This window comes from Purpureocillium takamizusanense, chromosome 3 (assembly GCF_022605165.1).
Source record: "Purpureocillium takamizusanense chromosome 3, complete sequence".
NCBI lineage: Eukaryota > Fungi > Ascomycota > Sordariomycetes > Hypocreales > Ophiocordycipitaceae > Purpureocillium > Purpureocillium takamizusanense.
In genome coordinates, this window is record NC_063070.1 from 349,043 (window position 1) to 375,422 (window position 26,380).

A 26,380-nucleotide genomic window follows, 5' to 3' on the forward strand; every position below is an offset into this window, starting at 1 on the left:
ATGCGACAAATAGATGCCGGATAGCCTTTTTCGCTGATGCAAACATCAAAATGCTTCGAGAACGTGCCAAAAAACAACAACAATTGAAAGCGCGGCTCGCATGAGAAACCCCCTTTGTACAGATAGAGTCATATATGGATTATAACTTGGTTAGTGTTTATATCCTCCCCGTCCAGCCCTGGCCCGTCTTGCGCATCTTGGTCAGCTTGGCCGCGACCAGGAAGCCGCAGCCCACGGCGATGGAGCTCCCCGCAAAGGCCCTGGCCCCCGTGTAGCCGTCGGGCCCGGCGATGATGGCGCCGGCGATGGGCGGGCCGGTGAGGACGGCGAAGCTGACAATGGTGAAGACCATACCCATGCGGACGCCGAGCTTGCGCAGGTCGGCCGTCAAGAAGGACAGGGCGGCGGGGAACAGGCTCTGGATGCCGGCGGCGGCGATGCCGTACAGGACGACCCAGGCGTACATGCCCGCGGGCGTGTGGATGGCGACCCAGCAGAAGACGAGGGCCGACGCCACCACCGACGTCGGGATGAAGACGTTGACCGCCCCGACGTGGTCCGCCACGTAGTTGGGCACCAGCCGGCCGACGATGCCGATGCCGTTGAGCAGCAGCAGCAGGTTGAGCGACTCTGGGTACGACATGGGCGGCCGCAGGGCCTCGCGCGAGAAGGCGGCCACGTAGAAGAAGGCAAAGTAGACGCCCCAAAAGTTCTGCATCATCGTCAGCCAGTCAGTCAGTCACCATTCCATGTCAATGTCAATGGCACTCCCACCCCCCTTCTCTCCCCCCCCCCCCCACAAGGTAAACAAAAAATCAAGGAAGGCTCAAAAAAAAAAACCTACAAAAAAGGCGCCCGCCGCGTAAAAGCTGTACTCGAGCTCCCCAAACGCCGACCACTCCACCAGCGGCCCTGCCCGCCGCGGCTTGATGCGCGGGCGCGCGAGCAGGTTGGCCAGGGCCATGGTGGCCAGCTGCACGAACCCAATCGCCCGCACCGTCCACGCGAAGCCGACCTGCGGCAGCAGCTGGCGCACCATGCTGGGGAAGACGAGCCCGCCCGTGGCGCTCCCGCACGCCGCCACGCCCAGCGCGAGGGCCCGCCGGCGCAGGAAGTAGGTCGACAGGACCGCCAGCGTCGGGCAGAAGAGGCAGCCGTGCGCGATGCCCAGGCAGAGGCCCTGCGCCAGCAGGAACTGCCAGTACGTGGTGCACGCCGAGACGGTGAAGATGCCCACGGCGAGGAGCCCCGTGCCCGTCAGGAAGACGAGCCGGAAGTAGCCCGCGTCCACCAGCCGGCCCGTCAGCGTGCCGACGAAGAAGAGGAGGAAGACGTTGAGCGACCCGATCCACGACACGTCGCTCGGCGGCCGCTGGAGCAGCTCCGTGTAGTACGTCTGGAACGTCCCAAACGAGTTGACCCAGCCCCTTGAAGACATTATCCAGCGCGTTAGATTTGGTTTGGACCGAGACCTCTCACTCACGCTCTGCGCAGGAAAAAAGGGGTACAAATTCAGGAGGAAGCTTGCTTACCAGGTGTTGAAGATGACAATGTGCCCGACGAGACCTGCCGCGGGGCCAGCGTTAGCATTCTCTCGCCCGCTTGCCTGCATCGTCGGCGGCGCGACTTACACTGAGTCCACGCCAGCCAGCCCCCGTCAGGAGGGGGGCTGGGGTCGTAGCTAGACCTGGACGTGACTCGACTCAAGACTCTGTCGAGGACGCTCGGTTGTTCCTCCCCAATGACCTCTTCCTCCTCGACCTCGTCATCGTCGGTCCCCGCCTCTCCGTCGCCCCCTGAGGAGGTGCTGTGGCCGCTGTGATGGGACGGCCGACTACGGCCACGCCCACTGGGCGCTCTACAGGATCGGCGTGTGCTGCCGTCTTGCTTGGTCGCCCTCACGTCGTCGACGCTGTAGTCCTTGGTCTCATCCAGCTCGTGGGGGCGTGACGCTGTGTTGTGAGCCGGCAGTGGCTGTTTCTCCAGATCGCCCGCTTCGCTGCTCGACGAGGCGGCCATATCCGGCGATCCAGAGCGGCGGCGGGGAAAGCCGACGACACGTCCTCAACCAAACGTTGCAGCGACGAACGAAGGTGAAGCGATCTAGAGCGCGGTAAAAGCGCAGGCCGATTCTTTCTTCTTGAAAAGTCAAGAATTCTTAGTTGTCAAGGTTACCCTCCCCTCCCGTCCCCGGGATTCAATTGCCGAAGAGTATACTGTACTTTCGGGGGTGGAACTCCGCTCTTGTCGAGCACTAGGCCAAGCCGACTTTTGGTGCGCCCCCGCTTTTTGCTCACAGACGGTCCCTTGTTGTACGAAGTGGCCAGGGCAGAGAGATAGAGAAACAGAGAAATAAAGAGAGAGGGCTAGCTCAACTGGGCCTTGAAAGCGCGCCTCCGTGGTGGCAGAAACACACACTGACCGTTCACTTCTTGTTAGATGAAGCATCGGCAATAAGAGTCAAACGCAGCAACAGTGGGGGGAAAAAAAAGAGACAAGGAACGAACCCAACCGCCATGGGAATAAAAAAAATATGTAATCGACCGCTTCGTCTTGTTGCGGAGAGGGCGCACGGTGGAGTTTCCGGGCACCATCCATCCGTTATTCCCGATGGAGCCGTCAAGCGCCAACAGGCGATCAGCAACTTGAAACGAAATACCCGCTGCGATCTCGGCGGCGGGAGAGCGTCTGGTCCGTGTGTGACTGTGCCGTGTCAACTCTCGGCTTCCAAAATCAACAGGCAAAGCAGCCTTTCTCCTCTCCGGCCCATCGGATCGGACGTCGGCTCCGCACCGGGCACACAACAAACACACAACTCTCACCTACCAACGTACTAACTTGCGTTGGTAGCTCCAGCACATGCGTCGTGAGATTCAACTGCCGTCTTCTGCTGCGCTGTAACCCAAATTGCCTCTCCCGACTCCTGCTCAATGCCGGCTTGCCAAACTGCCTTCCCATCCTATCCTATCCCATCCCATCCCATCCCATCCCATCCCATCCCATCCCATCCCATCCATCCAGGCAAGAGATCCACCATGCATGTCCATCTTGTCCCCATCTTTCCAATGCCCTACAAGGTGGCCGGCATAGTACGTATGCAACCTACATTTGCTTTCTGCATGATCCGGCCAACAGCCCACGCCCTGGCCATCTCAGCAGCACCGCCTCTTCGCCACCTGATACCCGTGTGTCTTCCAAACGTTACATAACAACCTAGATGACTGTTGTCAGTTACGTGGCCCGTCAATACTTGTCGCAGGCAACTACTCACGCAATCGCCCTCCTGCTTCCCCTGCGGGATGCCCATGTCCTCAAACGTTGCCGGGCCCTTGGCAGGCGGCGGCTTCGCCGGTGCTGTCGCCGACGGTTGAAGGCCCGGGCTAGGCAGACTCTGGCCGGGCCCTGGCGGAGCGCTTCCAACCCGACCCGCACCCGGCCGCGGAGAGTTAGTCCCGCCCTGCCCAAGTCCTGTCGGTATTCTTGGGGGTCTCTGGCTATCTTGAGGTAGGGAGCTCAAGCGTTCAGGTCGACCGGTGGCACCGGGAACTCTGGAAAAGCGTTCGTGGCCTTGAGGAGGCATGCGAGGATCGTGATGCGACGGTGGCGCCTCCGACATGGGTCGAGACGATGTCCGAGGGCCGTAATCGCGTCCGGGCTCGGCCGCCGACGGCGGATAAAGGGGCTGCTGGCCATTGCCGTAAGGCTGTCTTGGTGGCTGCTTCTGAAGACGATTGCCGCCGGGGCCGCCGCTTGGATAGGGCGCAGCGCTCGCCGGCCGCCCCTGCAGGTCATCGTGCATAGGATATGGCCGACCGCTCGGGTTGGGGCCAGGGCTCGGTTGACGATAGGCGCCGGGTCCTGCTGGTGCATCGTAACCGGCCGATGCGAAGCGACCCCTTGCCGATGGCGGCTGGGCCAGAGGCTGCAGGCTTCCTGTGCTCTGAGATCCTGGCATCGGCCGCGGTCCCGCAGCTTGCGTGTTGAGACCGAATGCGCTCATCGGTCGATCGGCCGGTGGCCCCTGCGAAGGGTTTATCGGTGGGTTGTAATGGGAATTTGGATACCCGCGTACATCGTCCTCCGGGTACGGCGCCGTAGAGCGCGGGCGCATCACGTTCAGCGGTGCTGGCCGTTCATCATCGGGATATGGCGCAGTAGAGTGCGACCGCACCGGCTGCGGCGCGGCCGAGTCTAGTCTGATGTTGAAGGCTGGTTGTCGCTCGGCGCCAACCACAGAGGCACGCGACGGATCTGGAAATGTCGCATGCTCCGAGACGATGGTTGGCTTGATACCCGGGGATGGTTGAGGAGACGGTCCTGTCGAGGATGGATTCGGCGCGGTCGTGGGTGGGTATCCCGGCCCTTCGGTGGCGGTGGGTGTTCCGTTGCCTTCGTCCAGGGTGGGCATCTGCTGTGGCTGCCTGAACCGCTCCGGGCGCCTGCCTCGCTGAGATCCGTGCTGGGACTTGATGCGAGTAAGAGTCGTTGTTTCGTGGTCCTGCTTCGATAGGCTCTTGTCCTGACTGAGCGAGTCGAGTCGACCGGCGGCGTCCTTGTTGCCGTGCTCAGCAGCAATCTGATACCACCGCCGCGCCTCCGAAACGCTCTTGCTGACGTGGATTCCGATCTCGTAATAGTATCCCATGGCAAACTCGCCAGTGGGGAGCTTGGCCGCTGCGGCTTCTTGGGCATAAGAGAAAGCGAGCTCCTCGTTCTTCTTGAAGACGCCTTCGTAACCAAACAGAAACCAGCGGCTGACACCCAGGGCCGCCTCTGGGAGTCCTTGCTTGGCTGCTAGGCCGTAGTAATGGAGTGAAAAGGACGGGTTGAACTCGCAACCGAGTTGGCAGAGCTCATATGCCTGCCCCATTTTGAGCTGGGCCTTGGCGAAGCCCAGATACGCCGCCTTTTCAATGTACATTTTGGCAGTTTCCAGATTGTAGGGAAGCAGTCCATCGGGCACGGCTATATCAGGAAGATCCCGGCCGGCCAGCATGCCATACACGTATGACCCTTGTGGGGCATCCTCGTCGGAGGAGTCGGCGGCTTGCTGGATGCGCTCCAAGCCCCGAGGGTAGTCCTTGGTCTCGCCATGCTGACCGAGTAAGCTCATCATGCCCATGCGGTACATGGCCGCAGAGTCCTTCAGACTCATGCCCCGGTAGTAATGTTCCTTGGCCTTGGACATGTCGTTTGATTGCTCAAAGAGCATGCCCATGCGATACTCGGAGCGTGCGTTGCCCAACTCGGCAGCCCGCTTGTAGCCGCCATAGGCTTCGCGTTTGTCGACACGGTTGCCAAACTTGCCGAATTCGAGCCATTTAGAGCGTATGTACAGGGCATCTGGGTGCTCCTGGCGAGCCAGATAGCTGATGATATTAATGGCGTCCATGCGGAGCTCGTGCTCGATTCGTGGGGTCGCGGACCGGGCCTTCTCGGGAGGATCGCGGGCCGCCGCTTCCATGGCCACCTCTGCCCAGGTGAGGACATCGCGAGCCCAGCTTATCTGCATCGTGACATTTTGCGAGTGAAGCACATGTTTGCGCGCATTCCACAAAATCTCTTCTTTGGCGTCGTCGGCCGGCGGTATGTTATCCCCTGTGACCTTGGGGAAGGGCGAGAACGAGGGGGCATCCCACCCCATGCTGTCGAGCTTTTGGGCCCGCGTATCGTTGTTTTGATATGCCCTGATGTCGGTCCCGGCGTCGGGGTTGGTGGTGGTGGCGGCGGCGGCGGCGGCTCCGGGTAAGGGTCGTGGCGGCTCGCGATCGCCGTGCAAATCCGGGCCGAGGTCGCCTCGTCGTTCTGTGTCTCTAGCTTCAAGTTCCAGACGCTGGAGGTCGTCTTGCATGTTCTGAGGGACTTGAGGGGTTACCCTAGAAAAGAGATAGAGTGACAAAGTTGTCAGTGCCAAAGCCCCACCAAACAATCACGGAGCGACGCAAGCCAAGTCTCAAGTGTGCCACCGGCGGCGTTCGTTGACAAGGGATGGCTCGGCGGCGTCACGTCTGCCGGGGGGGGGGGGTGTTCAGTGGGAAGTTGGAGGCAGCGTGCAACTGACCTTTGCGGAGAGGGCGCAACAACCTCGACAGCCTCGGGCAGGTAGTAGTCGTCGATGCCGCCGGGCACAAAGGTCGCACCAAACTGAGGCATGTCGGTGGTCAGGGTGAGCAACGGTCGGGTTCGGGAAATGCCTATGCGTGCTGCGGGCCAGGGCCGTCAGCTGAAAGAAGCTCGCCCAACTCGGACCACCCCAGAGGCGGCGGGCGGGCTGCAGAAGACGCGGCAAATGTCGTGCGCGCGCACGCAGCCAGGAGCGTGGCCTGTTGTCCCGGCCCGTCCACCAGCAAACAGGGCAGCGCAGAGCAGCGCGGCGCAGGTCGAAGCGGTGGTGACGGCCGCTAGCTTGCGGCAGTGCGGCGGGCCTTGAACGGACGAAGGAACAACGGCGAGAGACGAAGCGGGGAACTGGCGCCTGCGGGTGGCCAGAGCGAGATGCGGGCAGAAGCGAGGTGCGCAAAGGGAAACGAGCGAGCGGAGGGTCTCGGGGACGGCAAAAGGAGTGAGCGTTGGGAAAGCAGAGGTGAGTCGCGACACCGTCCCGCCGGTCGGTTTATTAGGTATGAGACGGAGGCAAGGGTTGTGTGGCGATGCTGGACGGATGGACAGGAAACAGGAGCGTCAGGTTCCTCTAACTCTTTCCTTCCGTCAGCGCGGGAGCCCCTCCAACAGCCCCCGGGCTTTTCGTCTGTCCTCGCCTTGTCCAAGCAGGCCTTGTGTGGTAGTGGTGGTGGGGGGACGCCGGCCAGCAGCGACTCGCTCGGGGGGGAAAGAAGGAGGCCAACGTCAGATCCACTAGAGGCTGTCTCCCATCCAGGTACGGCACGGCACTGTATGTACGTACGCACACACGTAAGGTACTACAAGCAGTACCTTAGTACGTTCTAGGTAGCACCATGGCACCCAGCAGTGGAGGTGTGTGGGTGCGAAGGCTATTTTAGGGACAGTGGATGGATGGATGGATGGACGGATGGACGGACGGCCTGCACCGCGTGGCGAAGCGTGCCCAGTGGTGGCGTAATAATAAGATCGTCCAGCAGATTTGTTTGTTGCGAGGGAGATGATGAGCTGCGACCCCCTCCCTGCCAGGCCGACCGACAAGTGTGTGGGCGGCAGGGGACGGGAAGCCGCTGTTCAAGATTGCCCCCTCGGTGGCTTGGTTTGTAGCGGTAAGCAGGGCAATAATGAGCCTGAGGCTCCCCCCATCTTGCATGGACGCCCTGCTGTGCACTCGCGCCGCCTGCCTGTGTTGGAGGCCCTTGCTGATGTGCGGCGGGACCTTGGTGTGTATTGTATTGATGCTGCTCCGGAGAGCCTCGTCCAGAGGGCGACATGCATGATGCATCGTGGGGTCGCAGCATCCGTCCGAGGATAGGTAGGTAGATGGTTTCAACTGCTGCTGCGCCCGGCCAGATGGATTGGCTGGATGGGTTCGGGGTTCTGGCGTGCAGGCACAGACTAGCCCCAGTCCGGATCCGCTGGAACCGCCTGCGCTGCCCCCCCAGCCAGGCCAGTGAGGCGCCGCAATAACAGGCTGAGAAAGAGACCTTCCGGTGGATGGACGCACCGGGATGGAACCTTGGAACGTACGCGGCGCGCCCGGGCTGAGCCGTCGCGGTAGCGGCCCCGGTACGCTTTGACGTCGGTCCTTTTCTCTTGGGTGGTTATCCCATGATCCTCTCTCCTTTCGAGAAGATGGTCGTGGGAGGCGAACCGGTTGACGACAACGGCCTCGCATGCAGGAGATGGATGCCTCGGTGACCGTTGCAGCGGCTCGTGCGCCGTTTGACGCACAGCGGCAATGACGCAGTTGACGCATCCGCGCGGGTAATGAAGGGTATAAGGCGAGATGGTGGAACTTTAATGCCGCTTTAGGTACCAAGGTAGTAGCAAGTCCGTACCTTAGTATACTAACCTAAGGTATCATGCAAGCTTGTTGACGCCCGTTGCTGCAGGCAGGCCTGATCAGACAAATCGCACCAACAAGGGTCCTTCCAATCCCGCTCGGTAAGGAACCTGGGTATGGAAAAGGTCGGCGGTCCCCGCAGTCGCTGACGAGCATGGATGACAGGCATGAAGACGAGCTGCGGGCCGTCCAGGTCCACGTGCTGCTCGCGGTCGTCGATTTTGCGCCGGTGCTCTCTTTCGCTTTTCCCATTTTTGCGTGCGTGCGTCTCTCTGTTTTGCCCCACGTCCCAAGGCCTTTCTTATATTGAGGTGGCTGCCAATGGGGAGGTTTCACCTCATGCTTCCCGGTTGTCGCGTCAGGCCGCTGCCCCCCCCCCCCCCACCACCGCCAGCGTCTCCTGCAGCGTTCTCGAATGTGATGGGCAAAGGAAAAGTTGGGAGCTGTGTCACTTACACGACTGCGCCACGCCCGGCTCACGACCGCTGCTCGCCATGGATGCGAACTGGCAACGCGATGTGCACGAGGACGGCGATGTTTTTGATGATGGCGCTTTCGGATGCTTCAATAATACACCTTGTCTGTCTGCCAGCACGCAGGGAGCGAGACTGCAAAGAAACGCTCAACAGGGTTTGGCAAGCGTCAAAGTTGAGGGCGAACGTCGTCAAACCCGTGCCTCAAAGCGTTATGGAAAAGAAGAGTGTCGTCTTGGGTCAGCGCATGACCGGTGACGCAAGGCGAGACAAGAAGACGAAGCGAGCTTGTGGCGGACGAGAGGTCCTCTTCACTTTATTACCACCTCCGGTCAGCCCTGCGGCCTCGGGACCTTGCCGGTCCGCCATCGTTCACCATGCCACCGGCGGCTCTCGTCAACGTTCGGTTGAAGCAGCCGGAGAGCTGAAATGCGCCTGTCTTACACGCGCTATCCCGTTGTGGCGCCGGCTTGGCCCTGCGCCTGGGAACCCCCCCCCCCAACTGCACAAACAGTAGCCCGGCGCCCCTCGGGACAGGCTGTCTCCGAGGCCTCAGGACAGGACAGCACGCCGGACCTTCGAGGCACGTAAGGCGTGCAAACCAGCCTCTGTCGCGTGTTCCTCGTGTGACTCGTGTCCATCGAGTCTGCCTGAACCCCCATGGCGCCTGCTCAGCTACCGGAGTGCCAATAGTACCCACGTAATTCGTAATGCGACGCGAGAGGTCCAAAGCCCGGGGACGTTGGTCTGCATAATCATCCTTCTCTCGCGCTCTCGTAGCCGGTTGCGGTCTACGAGCTCGCCGGTAATCAAGTAACTGTACTTCGCAGGCTGGTCAGACCAACGAAGCCTTGCGTGTTCCGCTGAGGATGGGGGGATTGATACTGTACATACCTACGAAGTAGGAAGGGCATGGCTGGTTGGTCTCCACAGGCATCGGCGTGTGTACTCGGGCCCGAGGCGAGTGAAGCGAGCTGCTAAAATTGGCGCTGCGGTAAAATGTAGCGGGGGGGCATGGCCTCGATGGGCGCGACCAATGCTCAAACTCAATAGCTGGGGACTCCATCCAACTAATCTCCCTTGTGTGTGGGCAACGTTTGATTATTATTATCGCGGAGCCTGGTCGCACCTGAGATGACCCGACTGCAGATATGGTGGATTCGCGCCCAGGCATTTATTTGCTGTCTGAAAGAATCGCCCAGTCACGCATGGTAGTAGTATGATGTCCCGTTGCTCAACGTATCCCCGGGACGTTCGCCTCCATCGAACAGTGTCGTCGGTTGGAGGTGAAAGGCGACCGGTGACGGCACCCACCTACCCAGGCACAACCGAGGACACAAGTACCTACATAGGGACATATCGTTCCCTGCCGTAGGAGTGAGGCCGGGCGCAATGCTGGGGCGAGGCTTCCCGTTTTGTGCTGTCTGCAATGAGCACGGCATGGGACATGGCCGAAGAACGATACCGACGGTCACATCGCTAATATGCGAAGTACTCAAGCCACGCCGACGCCGCGAGGCTGTCTGGCTGGCCAGCTGGATTCGACTCAGCCTTGCCAAACCCCCCCTCTCCCTCGGTTCATGCTCCCATCCTTGGCCTAATAAGGATCCCGTCGCTTGGCTTTATGATGGCCCGCCTGGCTCCCAACTAGTAGTTAGTGGGCTGACCCAATACCGTCTATGAAATACTCTCGATCGCGCAACTATTGTTGTACCAACTACGGGTGGCGCTGGAGCTGCAAGTGTTAGCAGTTGACAGCACGCAGCAGGTCAGAACGCAACGATATGCACACACACACACACACACACACACACACAAAGGGCAGGGACACATGGACAGACACCTCCTCCCGTGCTGCAAGTCGAAAAGAGAGACCCCCCATGAGGATGCACAATGAAACATTGGTTGGGTAGCGATGACACGGGAGATGAAGGAAAGCACGTGGGCCTGCAGCTACACTGGTGGTTGTGCCTGCGGCGCGCGCTGCCTCGCATGTACTTCGTAGTCTGGCTATTTCAGAACTGATGCTCCCTGGCCATGCTCGAGAAATATACAACATTCGCGCCTCAATAGTAACAAACATATACAAGAGTAGTGCCAGCCTTTGCATGGGGTCAATCTTCGAATTGCCAACTCGTCGCTCGTCCACGTTCCCGCATCGGGCGCCCAACAGCCATTTGCGCAGCTGCTGCTGAACGGTGGGTCGGTGGTCAACAGTGCAAGTGGACCTCTCCCGATTACATAATATTACATGGCTCAATCGCTCTGTCGGCCGTGGCACCGTGGCAGCTTTCGCGTCACCGCAGGCAGCCTAGCATCCTGGTCAGCCAGTCGGCAGAGGCAGAACATCATCCATTTGCACTCGCCACACCTTCGACCACCTTCATCATCATTTCTGGCACCCAAACTGTCCCGAACCTCCCCCCTCTCCTCGAAAAACCCGACAGAGCGACCCAGCCTCCATCCATCCCGGCCGGCCACCCACACACCCCTTGGACAATGGCCGATCGCGACCTGTCCCAGGTGCTGGCCCAGCTCAAGCACTCGCCGTCCATGAGCTGGGACGAGGCCATCTCACTCCTCTCCAAAGCGAAGCTCGCCCTACTCAAGCTCAACGCCCTCACCCCGAAGCCTTCCGTCCCGGCCAACCTCCTCGCCCTCGCGCGCGAGACATACGAACAGGGTGCCCTCTTCGCCATCCGGGCCCGCAACCCCGAAGCCTTCACGCGCTACGTCCAGCAGCTCCAGCCCTTTTACGAGCTCCCCTCGGCTAGATTACCCCCGAACCTGTCCGAGCGCAACAAGGTCACTGGCCTCAGTCTCCTGCTGCTCCTGACCCAGGGTCGGTACGCAGAGTTCCACTCGGAGCTCGAGAGCCTCGCCAACAGGGACGGCGGCGGCAGCACCGGCGATGTCGAAGGTGATCGATATCTTGGCTACCCCATCAGGCTGGAGAGGTGGTTGATGGAAGGGAGTTACGATCGTGTCTGGAAGGCCATGAAAAGCAGCGAGGTGCCGTGCGACGAGTACAGCGTCTTCTCCGAGGTAATCCCTAATCGCTACCCTCCCAGCCCCTTGCTGCGGTTGCTGATCAGTTGGCTTGTCCCTCAAAAGATTCTCAAGAACCAAATTCGCTCCGAGATTGCCAGCAGCAGCGAGCGCGCATACCCTAGCCTTCCGATTAGCTCCACCAAGTCCCTGCTGTTCCTCGACTCCGAAGGAGATGTCATCCAATTTGCGAAGCATCGAGGTTGGATCGTAAGGGATGGCAACATCTTCTTTCCGGACAGCAACACCGAGGCGAGTGAAGATGGTGCGCAAGGCAAGGATCTGAGCCAGATGGTGATAGAAAACACCTTGGGGTACGCGCGCGAGCTGGAGACTATCGTGTAACAGACATTCCCCCCGACTTCACATATTCTATCCATCTAGACTTGTGCTCTGGCGTCATTAAGGGATTTCCCATCCGCCGCAGAATCATGGTGTGACCCGGACAAAGGGCTGTCAAATCATCTTTTATTGGGGGTGATCCGAAAAAAAGGTCAATTCATTTTTACCTCCGGCACGGCAGACTAGATAGATGCACGGCGCGGCCAAACGACTCGCATGCCATCACGCCTAGTCCACTGCTCTCTCTTGCTCCTGCCACCAGGCACAGGTCATGTCTTCCGCACCCGCCACTCTACCCTGTCCCCTTTTCCACCACTCTGCATTGGCATCTAATTCTCCCGTAACATCATTATTCATCTACGCAAACAACTTCAAGCCACTTCCATGCTTGCCAACTTCGCATACTTCACACACCCGGCAGACAGTGCCCTTGAATTTGGAGTGGTACTTGGACCCGTCAAACGCACATTCCTCGAATGACGTGCCGCTGTAGATGGGAGTGTGGCTGGCGGCGCAGATCTCAAACTCGGCGAACTGGTCAAACTCGATGTCGATGGCATCGTTAGGGTTTCGCTCGCATTGCGCCTTCGTCTTCTTGGCCTGTGAAAGGAGTTCATAAGTAAATCGCATCGTGCAACTTGAAGCTAAAGTAGAACTTACGTTCTCAACAATTTTGCTTGAGCCGCCATTCGCGATGATGCGGTTGGCGAAGCTCAGCGCCGAGTTATAGTTCTTGTTCCTCACCGCCAGCTGCATGGCGGACAACAGGGCCAGCTGCCTATGTGGCACCTCGATTTTGGGGATCGTGAAGTATGCTGAAAGCTCCAGGCTTCGCTTGTGTTTTGCGGGGTCCTGGGCGACAACGTCAGGGGCGCCAAGCTTTCTCCGCGCAAGCTCAATGTTCATGGCGACAGCATATTCGCTTGCGGATGTAACAAGCTTCTTCGCCTCCGCAACCTCACTCTCGCTGGACACAGCGTTGACCAAGATGGCATGGAGGATACCCTTGAACAGATTGACGCCATCCTCCAGCTTGTTCGACTTCATCGAGTCGAAACCTCTTTGCAAGTCGTTCGTGGCGAGATGCTCCAAATCCCGCGGCACGATAGGGAGGACCTGTCGTGGATCTGTCTCATCGATTGTGCGACGGATGTAGTTGATCAAAGGCGGCAGGCCCGATGAAGCAGGTAGAAACGTCTTAGACGCCTGGTACACCTCTAGGAATCGAGGTTTCAGTGGCGCAAAGTTAACCGCACCAACTTGGCGGTTCAAAAGCTGCATCGCGGTTTCAAATGAGCCACCAGCGATGTGATCGACGGCCAAGGGTGAGTTCCTGGCCCAAAGGTCGGCTTCGCTGCTCCCTGCGCCGCCTGCATCGGCACTGTCAACGTTGACAAAGTCGCTGTCAGCCTCAGGCACGTCGTCGTCGCCCATGTCCCAGCCAGCAACATCCTCTTCATCATCTTCAGCCAATGCACCATTGCGCTTCGCCATGCCATCGGGCGCCATACCATCCTCGAAGCCCGTAACATCGCCACGCGGTGGCTCATCCTCGAGCGAAAGTCCTTCTACCTGGCCGAGGAGCGCCTTCTCGAAGAAAGACTGTGAGCTGGCCTTCGTCGGCCAATTGTTCCTAAACGTAGGAACAACCGGCTTAGGAGGCGCCAACGACTCGCCCAAGGGAGGTGTCGTGAGTTGGTCTTCGGTGATGCCAGTGGCCTCGAGTATAGCCTGGCATTCCTCCTCCAAACCGTGGGACTTGGCTGTCATGTAAGCCAAGGGGTCTGTCATGTTGTTAGCGGAATTATTCAGACGTGGATCTATGTGGCTTATTGGCGCTTACAAAGATCAATCTCCTTGAACATTTGAATACGATCCTCGACCTCGCCCAGGTAGAGCGCATTATGGAACCTCGAGGAGAAATCGCCTCGGTGCTCAGCAATCTTGGCCATCCTGGCAAGCTTCGAGTGGTCGCCCGTGGCGAGGTACAAAAACGACAGCTTGTCGAATTGTTTCAGCTTCTGGTAGCACATCTCAACAATTTGATGATTGCCATGAGCCAGTGCCTCGATGCTCAGTCGAGACCAGAACTTGGGCTTGTCAAGCTCCTTTGCCATCTCAACAGCAACGTCCAGATTGCCACACTCGATGGCTAGGTCGAAACGAGTGGTTGGATCCTGGACAAATTGCAAGGCGATCTCAGGGTAGCCCTTCTTTTGCAAATAGGAGATGATTGACTGGCCGACGAGGCTCGAGGTCTGGATAATGTGAAGCATCTCCTCATAGTTTCGCTTGACCAATGCAAGTTTGAAGCGATACTCCGTAGGGTCGATTTGCAAAACCCGAGGTTTGGCTGCCCGGTCGAGACAATAGACGTTGCGGCCCTTGACGCGCACCAGATAGACAGTTTGGTCCAGAGTACGGACAATGCCGTTATCGCCGTTGAGTAGCGTGTACTTGACGTGGTTCAGCGTGGAATATAAGAGGACGCCGGCGTCATCCCACGTAGCGCTCTTGATACGGATGGTCTCGTGAAGAGTGCTAACTTGCTCGAGGGTCTTGGTGACAATTGTCACATTGTGCTTGCTCAGAAGCGCGGCGTAGAGACCGTCGTTTGACCACACAACGTACTTCACACCGTTCACAGCAAGCTCGGCAATGCTCTTCTTTTGCTGGATATCATAAAGATAGACAGCCGTCGGAGCTAGAATGAGCAAACTACCCGTGCCGCCGAAGTGAATATCCGTAGTTCCTGTCGGTGGTTTGAAAGAACGGGTGGTGTTGTTGGACAGGTCTTTTATGTCGATGGTCTGGTTCGATGTATCTAGGACGGCAAAACGATTCCTGGCAACGAAGATGGCTGAGTTTCCAGAGCCGCGCTTCGATTCGGTGGGCTCGATCGCCCCGGATCCATCCTTGGGAAGGTTGACTAGCTCGTAGGAGCCACCATCGGCGGGGGTCGTGACCAAGACCGATCTCTCGGCCGGGTTGAAAGACAGGGTGCGAGGGGTAACCCACGGGCTCCCCAGCTTCTTCAGTGAGAGAAGGGTCGGACTCTCCACGTTCTTTTGGAAGTCGTATGATTTGACGTGCTTCTCCTTGGTGATGTAAAAGAGCATGCTCTGGTGCGTGGCTGAGGCGGGACGTTCGCGCTCGAGCTTGAAGACCATGACGCCGTTATCGTGTCCGGCGGCGAAGAGGTTAATCTCAGGGTGGGCTGCAATAACCCAGAACCGATCGTTTTCCCGCTTAAAAGATTGAACAGCAGTTCTCTTGTTCAAGTCCCACACTCTAATGGTCTTGTCCTCACCTGCAGACAGAATCAGGTCCTGGTGCGGGTGAAACAGGCACCCCGAGGCGTTGTGGAAGTGGCCCCTGCAAGTGTCAACTTCCCAGGCCTTGGTCTCGCTCATACGCCAGAGCTTAACCAAGCGGTCGTCGCCAGCAGACACTATCAACGGCATCGTCGGGTGGAAGGCCACCCAGTTCACACCGCGATCATGGCCTTCGAGAACAAATTTGACAACGGCGTCCGTGTTTCCAAACATATCGGCCTGGTTCTGGTTGGCACGAGCCATCTGGTCCTCGAAACTCATCGAGGTGGGCGCTGAGTGTTTCTTTCGGAGCCCAGAGATATCCCAAACGCGAACCGACTGATCCAGGGACGCAGAAACAACAAGATCCTCTTTTGGATGGAATTGGGCGCACATTGCGTAATGGTTGTGGCCAGTCATGGTGCAGACTACGCGCAAGGTCAGAATAGGCTGTCTTTGTGCAATGCGCGCGGAAGGGGTAACATACTCAGGGATCGGTTTTGCCAGTTCCATATCCGAATGGTTTGGTCATCTGAGGACGAAAGAATCCACGGCAGCTCATGGTGGAAGAAGACGGTTCGAACGTAGTCGAGATGGCCATTCAGAGTGAACAAGCACCGGCGAGTCTGGTAAGACCAGACCTTGATCTTGTAGTCGTCACCACCAGACACAAATAGTGGCTGGGTCTTGTGGAAATCGACACCTCGAACAGGTCCATCGTGTTCCTCGAATCGATCGATCAATGTACCCATTCGATAATCCCAAAGCTGGATAGTGGACGAATGGAGCGACACCAGGATCCATGGTCTGGCAATGACTTGTTAGCGGGATCCAGGGTTGGGGGAATTCAGGTAAGCGCGTTACCTCTTGGGGTGGAAAGCAATGCCCTTTGCCCGCGACGATTTGGACTCGAACTACAAGAGGCTGTCAGCGCGACTGCATGCAAGATGCCACGAAGCTGGCACGCTCTGCAGGCACACAAACCTTGGTCAACATGCCGGGTGAAGACTGCATTTTGGCGGGGAGGAGAAGCCGCAGCTTCGTGCTTTAGGGAGGAGGGGGTCGCAGACCAGGGCTGGTCCAAGATGGGGGTGGCAAGGCGAAGCTGGCAACAGGCGTGGAGGTTGTGGTGTTCGCGAGCTGGCCAGCCGTCAGCGTCAAAAGGGGGGGACGTGGAGAGGTGACGCCGAGTCGTGGGCGGGTGTGGTGTTATGCTGGCCGGGCTCGACTCCTGGATGCTATGGAGCAATTGAGCCATCGTGTCCAGTCCACGTTGAAATGTGGGCTCCTGCTCCCTGACTCCAGCCGCCGCAACATTGTTCTGCCGTCGCGACGCGCTGTTGCCCCTCACCGCCTTGCCGCCCCGACGGCTCGCTTGCCCCTCCAACGCTTTTCTGCCGTGTGCCCCTGGACGTCATGTCGCACTAGTCCAGATTGGTGAAGCTTCTTGGTGCGACGGTGTTCTCAACAGCCAGGTCCAGTGTCTTGAGGTTATTGTGAGAGCCCCAGCTTTTCTGCCTTCTTCAGTTACTTTTCAGCCAACGGAGAAATGGTCTGAGAGAAGCTGAAGCGTCGATACTGCCCGATTGGGGCGCGAAACAGAGCCAAAAAAAATAAATTGGTGCAACCCTGTCTGCCCCAAAGACTTCGAAGCCGGCGTGGCGATTGGACGAGGTATAGCCTGCGAGAGCTACGAAAACACGGTCAGCGACAATGCGCTCCCCAAGGCTGTCGGCGGTCATCGCCGTGGCCTTGACAGCTTCGCCGCTAGCTTCGGCCTCTAAATCTGTCAATGTGGGCATGAAAGCCGCCTTTCAAGCCGGCCCTTACTTGCTTGAGCTACTGTACGTGCATCGGACGATGTCGACTGTTGGACGTTGCATGCGACCGAAATGCTAACATGGACTTCAGCGAAACTGCAGCAGGGGAAAACTCGAGTGCCTACTTTCCCCTCCTTGACCGAATCGCAAGCGGCTACTTCGCGTCAGCGTCGTCTGATAGCGACTTATACGAGAAATTCCTCAACGTGCTTCGTGATGACGGCCACGTGTCTAGCCCCGAGGCTCTGTCTACACTCAACCTCGCCCTCTCGCTGCGCACGGCAGCGCCGAGGATAGAGGCCCACTATCAGTACTACGACACAGCCGTGGAGCCTGCTGTGACCGACTCGAAGTGCCCGGACTGGATACTACTTGACGGAAAGCAGTATTGCACACCGGCCATGGAGGACGTCATGAAGCACGATTTGTACAATTCTGAGGTCAAAGAATTGCCCTTCGATCGGACTCTAGGGGCCGGGAGGGAGGCAGTGCTCTACACGGATCCCGCTTCGCCGACCTTTAGCAAATTCCACGTTGCGCTCTCCAGGGCAGCCAGGACGATGGCGCTCAGCTATCGTGTACGTTACCGCCGTAGTAGCGTTCTGGACGCCCGCCCACTACCTGTCAGTGGCTATGGTGTCGAGCTTGCACTCAAGAAAACGGACTATATTGTGATCGATGATCGAGAGTCGCATCACGAGTTCGAAAAGCCCCTTGGGTCGGACGCTGTCCTGAACGAGATCGAAGAGGTAGCCGACCTACAGCCATTATCCGCTTCGGAGCTTGGACCTTTGGGGATAAAGACTGCTTCATTCATTCAGCGAAGCACCGAACCGTTCGCGACCCTCGTTAAGGTGACTCAAGATTTCCCCAGATACGCTGCATCTCTCGCAAGCCACAATGTGTCCCAAGAGTTTTTGGCGGAAGCTGAGGAGAATCGGGCCAAACTGGTTCGTGGTGGCATCAACTTCTTGTGGATGAACGGTCGTCAGTTGATTGAGCGTCAAATCGAACCGTTCAATCTTGTCGAGATGCTTCGCCGGGAGAGGATGCTGATCCGTGGCGTTCGTAGCCTTGGCCTTGATGGGAAGCAAGCTGTTTCTCTTCTTGGCCATGAGGCTGTCTCTTCTGCAAAAGAAGATGATGAGTCCCTTCGATACGACTGGACGGACCGAGAGGAGCACGGTCATGTCATCATTTGGCTTAACGACCTCGAGAATGACGTCCAGTACGCCGAGTACCCAAAGGAATTAGCGTCGGTACGTAGATGAACCCCAATGTTGCGCCAGGTGCTGATCTCTTCGCAGCTGCTTCGGCGGACCTATCCTGGTCAAATGCCACCAATCGGTTTGAACATCTTCAACCTAATTATCCCCGCCGATATTTCCAACGAAGATGACATCCAATTTCTGTTACAAGTTATCTCCATTATGAGCCGAGGAATCCCTATACGTTTTGGCCTCGTGCCTTCAACATCAACCCCGGAGGCTTCTGCACACGCCAAGCTGCTTTACTACTTGATCCAGAATTACGGAGCAGAATCCGTTGCAGGTTACCTGCAGGCTCTGGGGGGCCGTCGCACGCCCATTGCTGATGAGAGAGTTCTCTCGGCTGCATTAGCTTCTCAAGAACTACTACCGGATGGACTGGAAATGTCGCTACATGACATTCTGGCCGCAGACTCATTTGCTATGCGAGCAGGTTCTGCCGCGTCCTGGGCTAAGCGGCTTAGAACTGACACTTCAACGCCACTGCTCTTTATCAACGGTATTCTAACACCGCGCGACAAGAAATGGATGCAAACAGTTAGCATGAAGATAGGTGAGGATCTGCAGAGTATACAACAGGGCATCTTCCATGGCTCGGTGAGCGAAGACACCTGGGTTCCCGGTATCTTCCTGAAGGGAGCGGCCACAAGACGCAATCCGTACATTTCGCCGGAGGACGACAAGTCACTTCGCATACTGGACGTGAGCAAGATTTACGAAGAACATGGCGAACTCCTGGGACAGGTCCCTATTCTTGGAGCCTATACAGACTCCTCCAAGGAAAACTGGGCTGTCGTGACGGTCATCGCGGACGTCATGAGTGATGGCGGCCAAGATCTCGTATTGGCAGCCTTGGAGTTCAAGCGCAACAACCCTGGAATACACCTGGAATTCTTGCACAATCCGGACGATATGTCGACGGCCTCACGCGTGAATTTCCTCTTGAAGACGAACATTGAGAAGCTTGCTACTATTGAGACCAGGGAGATGCTGGACAAGATCATCAACAAGGCCGCGGATGGCACCGGCTATGAAAACTACCCTGCAGCGTTATCCAATTTTCTCTCCACGGCCAGACTCGGTGCGGGTACACAATCGATCCTGCTTAACGGCCGCATTGTCGGGCCAATAGCGCCCGAAGATACGTTTACGTCGAATGACTTTCACCATTTGCTCGAGTTCGAGCAGCAGCGACGCATTCTGCCAGTGTACAACGCAGTAGACGACTTGGGGCTGAGCGATCGGCTCTCCAGTGCTGTGGCAGCGGCCAAGCTCACTTCCATCACTGCTCTGTCAACCATATCCGATCTTCCAGAGGGTATTTTCGAGTCGGCACCAACTATTCGCTCGATCTTGTACGATTCATGGAACACCACGCACACTGCAATCGAGGTTGGCGACCCGAGATCTGCGGATATCCACATCGTGGGCCTCTTGGACCCTGTCAGTGAGAAGGCTCAGAGATGGGTGCCCATTCTCAAAGTTTTGTCCGACTTAGAAGGGGTCTACGTCAAGCTCATTTTGAATCCTCGGGACAAGATTGGAGAGTTGCCCGTGAAGCGTTTCTTTAGGTTTGTCATGGAACCCAAGCCGTCCTTCGACGCCAGCGGAAACGTAGCAGGATTGAGAGCTACGTTCAGTAACCTGCCATCGGAGGCGCTTTTGACCGCGGCGATGGACGTTCCACCGGCCTGGCTTGTAGCGCCAAAAGACTCCGCATATGACTTGGATAACATCATGATGAGCTCCGCGCAATCCGACGTCGATGCGACGTATGAGCTGCAGCACATACTCATCGAAGGCCACTCCCGGGACAACGATGGGAGCCCTCCGCGTGGTGCTCAGCTAGTGCTGTCAACCGAGAGAGAACCTCTCGTGACGGACACGATTGTCATGTCAAACCTGGGCTTTTTCCAGTTCAAGGCAAATCCTGGCTTCTACAAGATTCAGCTCAAGGCGGGCAGAACATCCGACATCTATACCATTGAGAGTATCGGCGCTCAGGGTTGGGAGCCTGTGCACGGTGACGAAGGCACTGAACTTGCTCTCATGGACTTCCGGGGATCGACTCTGTATCCGCGCCTGAAAAGGAAGCCCGGGATGGAGGAAGAGGATGTTCTCGATTCTACCAAAGGCTCTTCTTCCGATAGCCTCGTCTCCAAGGGAATGAAATTTGCCGAGGGACTGCTTGGGGGCTCCAAGAACAAGGACGTTACGATGCAGGCGCAGGCGGACATCAACATCTTTTCTGTGGCCAGCGGACATTTATACGAGCGAATGCTCAACATCATGATGGTATCTGTGATGCGCAATACCAAGCACAGCGTTAAGTTCTGGTTCATCGAGCAATTCCTGTCGCCCTCATTCAAGGAATTCATCCCGCACCTCGCCGAAGAATATGGCTTCAAGTACGAGATGGTCACATACAAGTGGCCACACTGGTTGAGGCAACAGAAGGAGAAGCAGCGCGAGATCTGGGGCTACAAAATCCTGTTTCTCGATGTGCTCTTCCCCTTGTCACTAGACAAAGTCATCTTCGTGGACGCCGATCAGGTTGTGAGGACAGATATGATGGACCTGGTCAATCTGGACCTCGAAGGTGCGCCATACGGATTCACGCCCATGTGCGACTCACGCACCGAAATGGAAGGATTTCGCTTCTGGAAACAGGGCTACTGGGCGAATTACCTCAACGGCAAGCCCTACCACATTTCAGCGCTCTACGTCGTTGATCTCCGTCGCTTTCGCGAACTCGCGGCGGGCGACCGCTTGCGGCAGCAGTACCACGCGCTCTCCGCAGACCCGGCCAGCTTATCCAACCTCGACCAGGATCTCCCGAACCATATGCAGTTCCAGATCCCTATCCACAGCCTGCCCCAAGAGTGGCTGTGGTGCGAGACGTGGTGCAGCGACGACAGCCTTGCCAGTGCGCGCACAATCGACCTGTGCAATAATCCGCAGACAAAAGAGCCCAAGCTGGACCGCGCCCGACGGCAGGTGCCTGAGTGGACCGTCTACGATGAGGAAATTGCAGCGTTGGATAAGAGGCGGAAACAGAACAAGGCCACCCAACCACATGCCCCTGATTCCAGCGATGGGACAGAGGCCGTCACCGCAAAGAGTCGGACGGTTGAAGAGGAGCCCGAAAGCGGTCACGTCAAGGATGAGCTGTGAAATAACGATAGAGACAAGCTGCAAAGAATTAGAGCTGGACTGGGAGGGTATGCACGAATGCGATGCGTCAACTGCTGATTTCATGGTGTTCAAACATTTGTGGAATTCTTGTCTGTCTTTGGATTCATCTCCGTGTATCATAGCCAGAATCCGCAGTCGTTGTTATATGCCCTCTGGGTCTCCAGGTCTCAACTCTATCAGTTTCGGCCGCCAGCCGCACCGATGGAACAAAGTTTTGCGCTTTGGCCTCCCATCGCTTCGTCGCTGTCGACGGTCGGCCGCATCGCGCCCATCAACGCTGTTCTGCGTGACTCCCAGGTTCGGGTTCGACCCTGGGCAAATGTCTACAAGACATGTGCGTGCCTTAACCTGAACATGCCAAACCCATACTGGTTTTCGGAACCCCGAGTAGGATAGGTTTGGGAACCCAATAGTGGCGGGTGCTCTTGACAATATTGAGAAGAAAGTAAGGGGAGACGCAGAAGAACTTCGCTGGAATGGAAGCTGGACTGGAGGGTCATAAGCAAAAGCAAACTGAACAACAAGAGTAAGGGAAAAGGCATCAACGCCTCGTGTATGTGGTATAATAGTGTGTAACAGTGGCGGGGTGTGTCCGGCGATAACGCACACTCAATTCTTCGGGCAGTTGCAAAAAGAAAAAGAGAACAATCTGCTCCAATTTCATCATGGGCCGTAATGGAAGAGACTTGGTCGTTGAGCATAAAGCCAAATGGTGGTCCAAGCCACTCCCACTGCCTGCTTGGTCCTTTGCATAGTGAAACGCTTTTAGCAGACACAACTCTCGGGGTGTGGAACAGAAAGGACAAGACCGGTCAGCCACAGGCACAGGACTTGTCCTTAGGCCATCTACTATGATTGGCTTGTCTCTCGTTCTTCCTGGATAGACGTCATAGACGACCCAGGTGCTCCCCCTGAGAGCGATGGTTGGCTGGGTGGTGGCATCGTCGTCGTTGGGTTTTGGCCAGTTGCTGATGATGCACCGCTCGCGGCTGTGGCTGGCCCTTGGTTCTTCAGCTGCGCCGATTCAATATTGGCGTTGCGGTCCGTTCTCGAGCCTGTGGCGTTGCTGCCTGTGCCAGCATGCGGGTTCGGAGTCTCGGACGACAATTCTTTGTGCAACGGAGAAGAGTGAATTGGCGACGCCGACTTCTTACTTTGCGAGTCGCCATTTCCATTGTTGCCGCCTCTTGAAGAGTTTCGTGGGGACACGCGGCCGGTCTGGGAATCTCCATGTTAGTGAACGGTTCACGTGAGGATGTAAACAAAAAAGGCCAGCGTTCGCCGCCTTACCTGCTTTGCCCAACGAAGGCCGCAGCTGTTGCAGAGGTCTCTTTGCCCGCTGGGCCCCCTCCGCCACTCAGGTGTGTTCCGCGTGTGACAATTGGCGCAGTCCCGGACAATGTTGCCCACGCCTTTTCTTCGCTTCCTTTTTTTCTTATTAGAGAGTAGACCGCCGAGCTCCTCGGCGAGGATTCGGTTCACTTTCTCCATCTGCCTGAGCTCGAATTGCCAGCTCGAGCACTTTGTTGTCCGAAGTTCATCAAATATGTTATCATCTGAGGCAAGCGCGGCGTCTTGCGTGCCTGGCGCCAAGTGCCCACCACCAGACACACTCCCGTCACCATGATCAAGCTGAGACTGACTGTTGCTGCGGGGAATCGCTGATACTGATCTGGTGCTTCCACCGCCACTCGCCGGAGCCAAACTGCGAGATGATGCCTTGAGCAGCTTTGTCTGTGCCAGTAAGAATGAGGGCTTCTGGCCCTCGCTTGCGTCGCCGGGATACAACACAGTTTGTGCCTGCAACCCCTGCCCACGACGATTCTGAACCTCGTGCTTGCAAGTGACAATCTTGCCTCTTCTTGCCTTTTCGATGGCTCGACCAAACTCTGGACGTGACTCTTTACGCATCAAGTCCTGAATGCTTGTGCCCACAAGCGTCTCTGGCTGCAAGTCAAGGAGCGATCGGACGTTCGACGAGACGTAGAGAAACATGCCCGAAGTCGACAGCTTCGTCCAAAGCTCGCTGTCACCAATACCGCCGTTTGCTTCAAGATTCTGCCTGCTGAGGGCAAACACGGGCCTTTTGCGACCGACGAGTATAATGCACTTGCGGCCCTTGCCTTGCTCGACGAAAAGAGAACCATGGCTCTCGAACCACGTGTAGCCGCTGCGCTTCCTCCGAATCCGGAAGACGATGTTGACCTGGCTGCCTGTCGTCGCATCCTTCAGCTCGCGCGTCACAGGAACGATATCCGACGGATGGCAGACGGAGGACAGCGCGTTGCCAACGAGATCGCCAGCATCGTATTCAAGCACACGCTTGCAGGAGGGTGATAAGTAGAGGAAGAGACCCTTCAGGGACAAGACGTGAACAACGTCGTCGGTGTTTTCCAGCAACATCTTGTCCCACGACTGTTTGTGCCAGTCTGAGACAAGCCCCTTCGGATTGAACTGCTGCAACAGCGTCGAAACGTCATCGACACCCAGTGTCTGGCCGCTTTCGGGCTCCCACTGACTTGAAGTCGGTGGTGTCCAGATGTATTGGCCGATGTCGCTGTGCTTGTAGTCAACCTTCACTCCGCCAAGCTCCTGACCAGAGATGGCATCTGGACACTCGACGAGGTCGATTTGGAACCCTATGAAGTATCTGATATCGTCGGTGTCCCAAGGAATCGGTATCATGGTTAGCAGATTGAGGAACGGCTTTCCTCCCTTGCGGTAGTTGATGAGGCTCTGCTGTACCTCACGACCTTCGTGAATCATCTTCTTCAGGTTGAACACAGCACCATCGTCGACGAACTCGCGCTTTGACCCGGCCTCGACCTTGCCATCCGGCGCCTGAAGAAATCGGCAATTTTGTCCGACGATTTCGTGGCGGCTGTAGCCGGTGAGATTTTGAAAGTTATCAGACACGTACACGATCGGGCAGTCGTTCATGGTTACATCGCAAACGACAAAGGCGCAAGACATGTCGACTGCACCCAAGTGAATCTTTGGCTCCTTGCGAGTAGCGACCAGCCAGAGAGCCTTGAGCATGTCGAAGCCACTCTTGGAGTAAATTGCCTTCTCTTTGGATTCGCGCGGTGTCGACACAGTCGCAGGAGTATTCACGTCCGAAGCGGCGCTTTGCTGCGTAATACTGGTGGTAGAGTTTCCGCGCTGAGGGGACATGCCAGAACCAGACGAGACATGACGCAACAATGGCGGTGGCATGCTCTGAGCAAGGCCACCTGCGTTTGGATTGAGGTTCAGGGTGTTGGTGGCGGGTGCATTGGGAAGTGAGGTCATTGAGCTGAACTGCTGCTGCTGCTGCTGCATGCCCATCATGTCATCGTCACCGTCACTCATGCCGCCTACGGGGCCCGATGCGCCACCAGTCGCCGCGGGTATGTTACGTAAGTCGGGGTTAATGTTTATCGAGAAATCTGTCCCGAGCTGAGCCATCTGGTCGGGATCAAAGGCCCCTGCCATGGGATCTGGTGCATTACCCGGTGCTGAGAGCAAGCTCATGGATGGATCGTTGGCCATGTGTCCCATGTCCATGTTGGCAAACGAGGCAGGAATCATGGAGCCCATCATGTCAGGCGAAATAGTTGAATAGTCGTTGGGGTCGGGCATGAAGTTTCCCATCTGATCTGGCATGCCGAGGCTGGTATTGATGTTGGAGAGGCCGGAAGGGGGTCCCATTGACTGGTTGAACTGATAGGCGCCGAGGTCCGTGTTGTCGGTCCCAAAGCCCGCCAGGCCCTCTGAGGCTCCCATGGCTGACATGCGCCTCTGGTTCTGTTCTTGCTGCACATGATTGCCGTAGGCGTGCGGCATACTCCTGCGACGCTGAGTACCTTCTTGGCTATTTCGTATTATCTCATCGAGCGAGTCACCAGACAACGTAGACGGCTCTTGCATCACCTGGGACATGCCGGGCTGCTGGAGAGAGTGTTGCATGGACATGCTCATGCTTCCTCCCCGAAGATGTTGCTGATGTTGGTGCTGCTGTTGATGCTGGTGCTGCTGCTGCTGGTGCTGCTGCTGATGATGGTGCTGGTGTTGGTGGTCCGGCTGATGATCCTGCTGCTGCTGCTGCTGCTGCTGATCTTGCTGCTGAGAGAGCTGGCGCTGCAGCTCCTGCGGAGGCAGCTGTGAGTGGGAATAGTAGCCATCCATGGCGGCAGCATTTGAATGAAGAGTCGAAGGTTTCGAGTGAGGATACAGGAGGCAGCACTGTGGACGACGAAATAATCGCCAGCAACGGGTGCTGGGCAGCGATAGTTGTGCTTATTGGGCCAGGCTGGCGTCAGGAAGATGCGCGGGAACCCTGCCGTTTGAGCATGTATCGCGCAGCTTTTTCAGCCCCCTGCAAGCCTCAATACCACAGCGTAAGCAACGCCGCCGAAATGGAGGACTGCAGCGAAGCCTGACGCTGTGAGCGGGCGCCACGAACGCGGTTTCGAGTCGGTAACGAGGGTGCGCGAAGACGTTCGATCGGGTCGCTGCTCGACGAAGAAAGGGCGGATCTCGAACGGAGTGCGTGTCCGTCACCGCAGCAGACGGGGGTGCGTTGTGAGGACCGGTGAGGCGTTTGGCGGCCGGCACGGTCAGGTGTATTGACCGGCGACTTGGATGCGCCCTCGGCTGGGGAGGTGAGCCCCTCGAGGCGGAGGCGGCGGCGGGGCGTCGTCGTCGGTCGCGGAGGGTTGATACCGGCAGCAGCGGCGGCGGCGGCGGCGATGCGAGCTCGTGTCTCTCCGCGGGCGCTGTCACTGAAACGGGGCGCTTGCAACGGTTGAGCTGATGTGTTGGGCCGGTCCTGCGCGAGGCTTGCGAGGGACAATGGGCAGGCAGACTGGGTGCGTGGTGATGTGGCTTGTGGTGCAGGGCGATTACTGATGGGCAAATGAATGGACTTGCTAAGGTTCCCTGTTTCGTGTTACCCAGGCGCCCGTCCTGCGCT

The 26,380-nt window shown here is 57.4% G+C and overlaps 6 protein-coding genes across 6 annotated transcripts; 2 read left to right on the forward strand and 4 right to left on the reverse strand.

Annotated features, from left to right (window-relative positions):
* Window positions 1-157: 157 nt before the first annotated feature.
* Window positions 158-2,019, reverse strand: JDV02_003636 (uncharacterized protein; the record flags this gene model as incomplete). Its single annotated transcript, XM_047984785.1, has 4 exons — window positions 158-712; window positions 845-1,427; window positions 1,533-1,566; window positions 1,632-2,019. 4 exons carry the CDS (start codon window positions 2,017-2,019, stop codon window positions 158-160), a joined length of 1,560 nt encoding a protein of 519 aa, XP_047840760.1.
* A 1,182-nt stretch (window positions 2,020-3,201) lies between these two features.
* On the reverse strand, window positions 3,202-5,851 carry JDV02_003637 (uncharacterized protein; the record flags this gene model as incomplete). The annotated part of the gene is made up of 2 exons (XM_047984786.1): window positions 3,202-3,213; window positions 3,272-5,851. The coding sequence occupies 2 exons, from the start codon at window positions 5,849-5,851 to the stop codon at window positions 3,202-3,204; spliced, it is 2,592 nt and encodes an 863-aa protein (XP_047840761.1).
* A 4,804-nt stretch (window positions 5,852-10,655) lies between these two features.
* RPN12 (regulatory particle non-ATPase) lies at window positions 10,656-12,145 on the forward strand. The gene is made up of 2 exons (XM_047984787.1): window positions 10,656-11,484; window positions 11,554-12,145. The coding sequence occupies exons 1-2, from the start codon at window positions 10,939-10,941 to the stop codon at window positions 11,830-11,832; spliced, it is 825 nt and encodes a 274-aa protein (XP_047840762.1). The 5' UTR covers window positions 10,656-10,938; the 3' UTR covers window positions 11,833-12,145.
* Window positions 11,939-16,411, reverse strand: JDV02_003639 (uncharacterized protein). The gene is made up of 6 exons (XM_047984788.1): window positions 16,128-16,411; window positions 16,008-16,057; window positions 15,631-15,950; window positions 13,673-15,571; window positions 12,490-13,613; window positions 11,939-12,429 (listed from the first exon to the last, which is right to left on the reverse strand). Exons 1-6 carry the CDS (start codon window positions 16,155-16,157, stop codon window positions 12,187-12,189), a joined length of 3,666 nt encoding a protein of 1,221 aa, XP_047840763.1. The 5' UTR covers window positions 16,158-16,411; the 3' UTR covers window positions 11,939-12,186.
* A 194-nt stretch (window positions 16,412-16,605) lies between these two features.
* On the forward strand, window positions 16,606-21,611 carry KRE5 (killer toxin resistant protein). The gene is made up of 3 exons (XM_047984789.1): window positions 16,606-16,987; window positions 17,055-18,222; window positions 18,271-21,611. Exons 1-3 carry the CDS (start codon window positions 16,857-16,859, stop codon window positions 21,403-21,405), a joined length of 4,434 nt encoding a protein of 1,477 aa, XP_047840764.1. The 5' UTR covers window positions 16,606-16,856; the 3' UTR covers window positions 21,406-21,611.
* Window positions 21,439-26,372, reverse strand: JDV02_003641 (uncharacterized protein). The gene is made up of 2 exons (XM_047984790.1): window positions 22,717-26,372; window positions 21,439-22,644 (listed from the first exon to the last, which is right to left on the reverse strand). Exons 1-2 carry the CDS (start codon window positions 25,591-25,593, stop codon window positions 22,276-22,278), a joined length of 3,246 nt encoding a protein of 1,081 aa, XP_047840765.1. The 5' UTR covers window positions 25,594-26,372; the 3' UTR covers window positions 21,439-22,275.
* Window positions 26,373-26,380: the final 8 nt, after the last annotated feature.